The 9,029-nt window shown below is 49.8% G+C and overlaps 1 protein-coding gene across 1 annotated transcript in view; it reads left to right on the plus strand.

Moving 5' to 3' along the window:
• AFAP1 (actin filament associated protein 1) overlaps positions 1 to 8,087 on the plus strand; it is a 148,736-nt gene extending 140,649 nt beyond the window's left edge. Inside the window, exons 17-18 of the mRNA XM_008578719.1 lie at positions 53 to 217; positions 5,675 to 8,087. Of these exons, the coding sequence (XP_008576941.1) occupies positions 53 to 217; positions 5,675 to 5,701 (192 nt within the window). The 3' untranslated portion in view covers positions 5,702 to 8,087. The remainder of the gene's footprint in view (positions 1 to 52; positions 218 to 5,674) is intronic.
• The last annotated feature ends 942 nt before the right edge of the window (positions 8,088 to 9,029 follow it).

The following is a 9,029-nucleotide window of genomic DNA, read 5'->3' on the forward strand; positions in this document are numbered from 1 at the left end:
GGTGGTCTGGAGACCATTTCTCATGCAGGGTTTTCCCTCTCTCCATTAACAGTCTCCCGTGTTTAGGCATCGGACTTTGGAAAACTCGCCCATCTCCAGCTGCGACACTAGCGACGCGGAAGGCCCCATGCCAGTGAACAGCGCGGCCATCCTGAGGAAGAGCCCGCCGGCCTCAGGCAGCTCCCCCTGCCGTGGGCACGTGCTGCGGAAGGCCAAGGTGAGTCACTGATTCCCGCGGTGGCCCACCCTGGGGTGGTGCAGGCATCCCACACAGGGCGAGATGGAGGAGCTAAGTGTGTCTTCCTGCCGCACCTTGCGTCCAGCCTCCTGTGGGATTCCATTGAGTGAACACTCACCTCCTTACTATGCACCAGACCTTCCTTTAGGAAGTGGGTCTTCAAAGCCCAAAACAGACTTACACCTTGCCTGGAGGAGTTTCCATGAGTGTCAGTAAGAACAGACATCTCTGGGACCGTCTCAGAAGTGGGCAGGACTCTGGACTTCTCTGGACCTGTTTTCTCATTGGCAGAGTAGAGACTGGACCAGGTGACCACTGAGGTCCTTTCCAGTGCTTAAATGCTATGATTCTTTTAATAAGAAAGAAAGAAAAAAAATCGAGGAGTAGACACTTTTCTCCAGTCCCCTCTGCAGCCCCACTCAGCCTACAAACCATTCTCTGGGGTGTTGTAGGAAATCACTCTGCTTCCTGTAGCATCTTCCAATCTTCTAAGGGATTAACCACTGACACATTTGGATGCTAAACTTAAAAAACCTCACAAGTTTTTTTTTTTTTTTTTTTTTAAAAGATGACCGGTAAGGGGATCTTAACCCTTGACTTGGTGTTGTCAGCACCACGCTCAGCCAGTGAGCGAACCGGCCATCCCTATATGGGATCCGAACCCGGGGCCTTGGTGTTATCAACACCACACTCTCCCGAGTGGGCCACGGGCCGGCCCAAAAAACCTCACAAGTTTTTAAAACACAATTTCTCGTTTCTCAAAGCAAACTGTTACTGACTGTTGTAACTGAAAGTGTACTGTACGTAAAAATCGTACTTGGTGCAGTGACGTGAATGGGGAATGCATGTGGATTTCATTTGTTCTGATGGATGTGGGGCCTGTGTCCTCCCTCCGTTGTCTCCAGATGGTCCTCTGATTGCTGGCATTCCTTTTGTTCCTAGACAGCTTTTGGAACCCATTCCAAATTGGCTAGAAATATATTATTTTCTGAAGGATGGGTCTAGAATTAGGTACATGAGTGTCAGCCGCTTGTATGCTCTTTGGTGTATTCATGGGAGGGTTCCTGCGGATGTGGTTACCGACAGCGTCCTAGAGGATCTGTCCTCCATGGCAAAGGTATTTCACTGAAGATTGCGTACTGGTAAGTTGGGGGCAAAGAAGAACTACTTTGTCTAATTTGCATGACTTTTCTTGTTGCCCATCAGGTGTTCTTAGTTTGTGACTGTTATGCACATTTACAGAAGAATATGTCTTGCCTGGGGGATATTGAGAATCGAGCTGCCCAGTAAAGTCCTGCTTTCTAATTACAGATGAGAAAGGCAGTAAAATTATTTCATTTGCTTGGTTTCTTTCCCATCAGAGAAACAGGATTTAGAATTACGTGTCTCCGGCCCTTGGAAGGGTTCCACTCACTGTGCGCGCTCATTGGCCAGAGGCTTGGCTCTTGTCAGCCCCTCTTGTGCTTTTGTGAGAGATGCATAGTGAGTGGTCACCGCTGGATCGGACGCACTGCCAGCTCTGCAGACCGTCCACGCTCACAGTTCCAGAAAACACAGCAGAAGCTGTTCCCGTCATTCTGGCTGGGAATCTTATGTGCACCTTTGCTAAAGAATGGGATGGGGCTCTCCAGTTAGCTCAGTTGGTTAGAGCACGGTGTTGTAACACCAAGGTAAAGGGTTCCAATCCCATTACCAGACACCACCAAAAAAAAAAAAAAAAAGGGATTGAGCAGGGTTTCCAGGATCTCTGAGAATAGTGACCAGGGCTGGAGGTGGAGGTGCAGCATGGCCTTCTGACCCTGGGAGCATTGATGAACTTGCAGGTGCATCACAGATGTGGTCTTTTCTGCCCACCCCAGCCTTTTTCTGAGGACCAGGGGAGTCTGACTTATTCCAAATGTGGGAAGTGTTATCTCAGGCAATATTCCTAAAATAATTCCCAGCTCTTGTTGAAGAATGCCCTGAGCCTGAGAAAGAGCTGTTTGGAAAGTCAGATGGGGGCTGGCCTGTTGCTCAGTTACAACGTCATGTTGTAACACCAAGATCAGTGGTTCAGATCCCCGTACCAGCCAGCTGCCAAAAAAAAAGATATTGAAAGTGGAAGTCAGATGACGTCAGATTACATGTTACAGGATTGCCTGGCTTAAAAGGGGCTTAGAATCGGCCACACACCCAGCTCTGGGCCCAGCATCTCCTTGCTCTCAGCTCGGGGAAAGCTGTGTGCTGAGGGCCACTGTCAAAGGCTGGTTCTAGAACTGCAGGCCTGCGTCCAAAGCAGCTCATGCATGAGCCATGTGCAGAGGGAGCAGGTGCCAGGCACTGACACTCAGTGTCATGCACGCCTGCAGTTCCATGTCATCGGCAGCGCCTGTCCATCCACTCCTACAGTGTTCATGCATCTTCATTCTGTCACTCTGCTCTGTGGACAGTGGGCCTGTGCTTTGAAACGTTACTAAGTTTGCTAAACTTGTGTGCTAAATCTTTTTGGCGGCACATAGAGATACCATTTAAGTCTTTTCTCTAGAACCACTGCTGCCTGGTGGTAAGTTGGCAAGCTGTGCAAATAAGAATACCCTCCAGGGCCAACCTGGTGGCTTTGTGCTCTGGATACCCTCTCTGTTTATAGCGGCCCATAGAGAAGTCTCAGGGAAACTGAGGAAGGGCGATGTTGTGGGGCGGGCACCTGGCCTAGTCATCGTCCCCTTTGCAGAACATGAGGTCTTCGGGCCAGCCCGTGGCTCACTCAGGAGAGTGTGGTGCTGATAACACCAAGGCCCCAGGTTCGGATCCCATATAGGGATGGCCAGTTCGCTGACTGGCTGAGCGTGGTGCTGACAACACCAAGTCAAGGGTTAAGATCCCCTTACCGGTCATCTTTTTTAAAAAAAAAAAAAAAAAAAAAATGAGGTCTTCTAACCACACGCCTAACAGTGTCCCCTTGTGTGCTTTTGTTGTCACTGAGTGTGGCTTTGTTTGGTTTTTGTTTCTGCCACATCTGCTAATGCCATGCATTTAACTATTAATTAAACTTGGATTTTTGATTCTAGAAAAGGTGAGAAATTCAAAATTTTATTCAGTATTCAGAAATATGCAGAGTACTCATGATCCAGTTAATAAAGCCCTGGAAATACGGGGAGTCAGACGTTTGTATCAGTCCAGTGTGCTGCGTGGCCAGTGTCGCTGGGCACAGAGGAGGCAAGCCTGCATGTGCTGGCTGAGCCCTGAGCAAGGGATTTTCACCCACATTTTTCCTATGCTTTGAAGTCCTTGGGAGGGCTCACGTTGTACTAAGGCTCAGAGAGGTTAATTTCTCCAAGGTTCCACCACAGCTGAGTCACAAAAGGCTTGGCTCCTGTTAAAGTAAAAAAAGATATAGAGGCAAATCTCTAAGATTACATTTTATTTGGGAAACACACAGGCCAAGTGGTCTCCAGTATGTCTGAAAAACAACAAAAAGTCTGGGATTTTTATTAACGAGAGGAACATTACTATTTTGAAAGAAAGCTCATTGGCACTGGCCAAGTTTGTGAGAGTGGGCAGACTTTAGTGAGCACTGGCAGCAGGTAAAATAAGTCCTAGAATCATGGCAGGCTGTTTTAGCAGCTACTGGAATAAAACTGGTCTTGGGGATGTAGCAGGCTGTTTCAGCAGCTGGGTTGGTAGAAAGTTCTTGGAGCAGGTGCTTTGTGCCCTGAGTCCTGGACCCTCAGCTACACTTTTAGTCTGGGTATGGCAGGAATGACCCAGTTCGTGTCAGCCACGTTCACGGTGCAGTGCCTGGACTCTCTTCTCAGCTCCTTTTAAGCAGTCAGTGAGAGGGACAAGAGAGGCCTGTTACTGTGATTTTTGCCGTAGGCGCTGCTCTGGCCTTGCTCTGCCCCTTTGCCTCCTCCTTCTGGAAACAGAACCTTGTGGTGAAACCCCAGTGCAGAGCCACGCAGCTCCAGAGCAGGCTTCTGCGTCTTCTGGGCGGCCACACAGGGGAGGGGACACAGATGAGTGGACAGAGAGGAAGAGGTGGGGAGAACCTTCCCCTTGAGGAGCAAGCGGATCAGCCACGGGGCGTTGAAGGCATGCAGCTGACGTGTAGAAGTGGCACATGGGATGCTGACGCTGCCTCCCAGCAGGGGGCTACCCAGGGAGGCAAGGGTGGGGGGGACACCGGGCCTGGTCCTCAGGATGCACAAGAGTCAGCCAGGTGACACAGGGTGGAGGGTGCCCGGCCACTGGTCAGAGAGGACCAGACATGGAATAGAAGGTGCAGCCTGTTCTGGGGATGGTGTGGCAGAGTGCAGAGGGGACGGGCTGTGCAGTGAATGGGTGGCTTTTGCTCCTGATTCATAAGATGGGAATACGTTTTACCTCCCAGGACTACTGTCAGATCAGGCACGGGTATGCCCATCGCCACCCCTGGAGCCCCCGTCTCTGCCCTCGTGGTGGTGGTGGTATGGAGACTGCAGGGCCTGGGGTGGTGCATGGCCAGTCACTATGTTGATTAGATTTAAGCACCACACTTTTTAAAAAACACTTTTTTAATGTGGCAAAATAAGTGTAACATAAAATTCAACGTTTTAACCATGTTTAAGCGTGCAGTTCAGTGGTATCAGGTAGTCACATTGCTGTGCAACCGTCACCACCTTCCATCTCCAGAACTTCGGCACCTTGCCAAAGTGAAACTCTGTGCCATTAAACACTAACTCCCCATCTTCCCCTCGCACAGCCCCTGGCACCCACCATTCTACTTTCTGTCTGAATTTGACTCCTCTAGGGACCTCATGTGATGGAATCACATAGCATTTGTACTTTTGGGACTGGTTTATGTCACTTAGCATAATATCCTCAAGATTCATACACATTGTAGCGTGTGTCAGAATCTCCTTCCTTTTTAAGGCTGAGTACTAGTGCACCGTACAGATTACAGCACATTCATCTGTTGACACACACTTGAGTTGTTTCTGCCTTCTGGCTTTTGTAAATAGTACTGCTGTGAACACAGGTGTACAGATACCTACCTGCATGAGACCCTGCTTTCAGTGCTTCTGGGTAAATACATGGAAATGGAATTGCTGGATCGTGTGGTAGTTCTGTGTTTACTTTGGGGAACCCGCGTGCTGTTTTCCACAGTAGCCCAGAACCCACACTTTTCTTTTTTTTTTTTTTTTTTTCCTTTTTGTCTTTTTTACTGACCGGTAACGGGATTGCAACCCTCGGTGTTGCGCCCGCACTGCGCTCAGCCAGTGAGTGGGAACCGGTCTCCACATGGGATCCGAACCCTCGGCGGGAGCGCCACTGCGCTCCCAAGCAGTGCACTCTCCAGTGCGCCACCGGGCCGGCCCAGAACCCACACTTTTCAAGTGCAATTTTAACAGGGCATAGTACGGTCCGTCTCAGCGTGATACTTTGCTATTTCAATTTCTACAACTCTCCTCCCTCTAGGAATGGGAATTGAAGAACGGGACATAAAGGAAAGACGATTGTGCCTCAACCTCAGAGAGAGACTGTGCACCCTTTCCCGTGTCCTCATCGAGTGACCACAGGAAGCCCTCCCCTACGTGGCCTCAAGCAGCGCACCTGCCAGGGTTCTGCAGTGGAGTTCTGATGCCAGCGCCTGACCAAGCTCTCTCTTGTATTCTGTCTACTGTATAATGGTGCCCCTAAAAACATTCACTTGTAAGACTTTGGTTTCCAACTTTGTTATAAAACAAAAACAGAGGGATGAAAAGTTACTGTCAAGAATCCTGTGGCAGGTGGAGGATTTACACCTTTCTGACCAGTTAAAAGATTGGTTTAAGCAATTTTAACCCAGTCCCAGCCTGAAGGTGGATGGACTAGTGAGCCCTGGGGGAAGCCTTGGACTGGACCCGGAGGAGTGTGGGCCCCATATCCTCGGCAGGCATCCAGATCGCCTGCATGGCCACTGGGAAGGCAGGGGCTACGTAGCTGTGACGGAGTGGCTTGAGTCCTCATGTCCTGGCGTCCCTTCCTTGTGTGCCTTCCCCCTCGTCACTGGAGGTAAAGTCATGAGACAGTTGTGCTGTGAGGCATTTTTTACCTTCTAATGATTTTTCTCTGGACAGATGCTTTTGTCACCAGGGCGTGAAAAGCTGCCATTCTTTTTAACCTGTTTTCTAAAAGTGTCCCTTTTTATCATGTGTCGCACTTAGATCTAAGGATTTTTCAGAGATTCTGTATCCTATTTTATTAATTATTTGTACTGCTTTTGAAAGGCAGCAGAGTGTTTTTAATACTTCACTAATGGGCAACCTTTTCCCCCTTGGCCCGATGTCCCCAACCCTTTCCACCACCCCCAAGCCGGCAGGTGCTCCTCAGAGAGCCAGGCCGCCACACAGGATGGGCGGGGCTGTGTCATCGTTTGTCTACAGGATGTGCACTGATGCATGGGCTGGAACAGTCCTTTGAAAAGGAAGCAAGTTTTGGAACTTGCACTGTTATAGAACTGTCACATTTTGGAGCAAGAGATGGGCCTTTGAGAGCTCCTTGCCCCCCTCAGCGCCTTCCTCCAGCAGTGAATGGAGGCCACGAGGGGTCGGAGGATCTGGTCCCGCTGTTTCTCTCCCAAGCATGGTAGGCCTGGGCCGGGCCTCCTCCCGCTTCTCACACCTGCCTTCTGTGCAATATTTCTTGGGGAGCTTGGATGTCCGAGGCATAAAGAGAAAAACAAGTTCATAGGTTGGGCTAGTGTCTCCCCCATGGGTTTAAGAATCAGATTAACTTCTTGGCCTCCAGAGGGCTACTGTCAGGAATTCTCCATCACGGGAAGATGCAGTCACTGATGAGGAAATGAGTTAGTCACCCCAGAAACCCTCTGCAGATGATCAGGGGGGCCAGTCACACGTGTGTGGTGGGTCCTTCCCCCTATGTGCAGAGCTGTAATGATGCTGCGCTTGGCACAAGCCTCTTATCCACTGTCCAGAATGTCCTTCCCATCAAATGTAGAAAGAGATGGCAGGAAGACACAGCTCCTGCATGTTCCAGGCACCCTTTCAGAGCATGTCCTAAGCTCAGCCAGCCATCCGCAGGCCTTCTCAGTTAGGATTAATGTTTAATACCATGGCCCTGAAGCCCAGCAAGGGCTGTATTTGATTTTACTTACTAGAGCATGGAAGTAGTCTCAAGTGTATAAGAAAGTTTTACAACAAGAATTGGAAGCTGCTTAACTTGAGTTCACCTGAAACTTGAATTTATTGCCAAGCCATCTGCCAGGAGCATTTTTGGCTCATGAGCCGTCAGCTGGCATCCTTGTGCTCCGGCCCCTTCCTTCACGGCGTAATAAATGGGGTCACAGCACGCCAGCACCGATGACATCAGCTCCCACTAGGAAAGCCTAAGGGCAAGGAGAGGGAAGCCTTCTAGAAGCTTTGCCGAGGTCTCCCCACTCCTCTTGCGGTGATCTGTACTATCATCACAGGCAGCTGTGACCACCTCGTATCATATGAAACTAATTTTCTGTAAAGGGAAAAAAGTTTGATCTACCCTAGGCTTTTGCTACCTTTGCCCAAGAGAGCAGTGCCAGGTTTTGATGGTTATTAAGAGAAGGGGGAAGATGGCCAGCCTGGACTCTTGTTGCAGCAGAAGTCGCGTCAGTCATCTGGCGGGCGGGGCACTAACAGCATCAGGCGTAGCACATAGACCTCAGACCTCACCCGGACTGTTGTCTTCATCTGGCAAGTGGAGACCCTGAAGCTTTGGGAGTATGTCTTGACCAAGGACATGGCTAATTGGAGCCAGAGTAGGATCTAGGCCCCGGCCTTCTGACTCCTGGTATACGTATTCTGTATTTAAAACCCCATGTTTGTAACTTACTTTTCAAACCCACAGCCTTGGCAAACTGAAGTGATCAACAGGCTGTGGAAGGCGAGGCTCTGGCATTGGGCTCTGATGTCGTGTGTTCCCCTTGACGTTTTTAGATTTGATTAGAAAGTTCATTTAAAGCATTTGCTTCAAAATAAGTTATTTATTTGTATATTTTCAATAAGTGTACTTTTTAATTTATATCTGTACATATTAGGCACACATGAGACACCTTGTCATCCCAACATAGATCTCATTTTATTACCCTCCCAAAACATGCCCCAGGAGTGAGCACCCCTGCCGCTGGGGCAGCCATGGGCACAACTGTTTGTGACGAGGCCATGCTGGGTTGGGGAAGGGCCCACCACCTCCTTGCGGGGAGGGTGTGGTCAGATTCCACTGGAGAAGTCAGACTTCTTTTGAGATGCTCCATGACTTTAACGTTGTTATGTTCATGAATTTAGTAAGATGCTGGCCAGGGCACGAGGCATGCAGGGGCCATGGGGGCGGGCCAGGCAAGACCACCAACCTGCAGATCCTGGGGCCCTTCTGTTATGACGCAAAGCCCTGCTCTGGCTCTATTTTGGTAAGGTGTCATCAGCCTTCACAGATCCCCTCCATTTTTATATTTTTATAATGCCTTTGATTCACTAACCCATCTTCTGCACAGAAACACTGTCATGCTTAAAGGGCTGGCTTTGGTTCCCGACTTGGGCACAAGCATGGCCTTCATTTCCCTCCACCCAGATGCCGTGGGGTTTCAGAAAGCTCCCTCAGCTTCAGGGGTTGATAGCACCACCGCAGGGTCTGCTGAGTCGCCCGGGTGCCGGATGGACCCCTCCAGAACCTTCCCAGAGCCATTCTCTCAGGGCGACTGGGGACTGTTGACCAGCCACATGTGTGAGCCCCATTTCGTTCCCTCTACACATGTGCCTTGGAAGTGGCAAATCTCCAACCTATCAGAGCAGTTTGGGTTATT

This window comes from Galeopterus variegatus, unplaced genomic scaffold, assembly GCF_000696425.1.
Source record: "Galeopterus variegatus unplaced genomic scaffold, G_variegatus-3.0.2 Scaffold76, whole genome shotgun sequence".
In the NCBI taxonomy this organism is placed as follows: domain Eukaryota; kingdom Metazoa; phylum Chordata; class Mammalia; order Dermoptera; family Cynocephalidae; genus Galeopterus; species Galeopterus variegatus.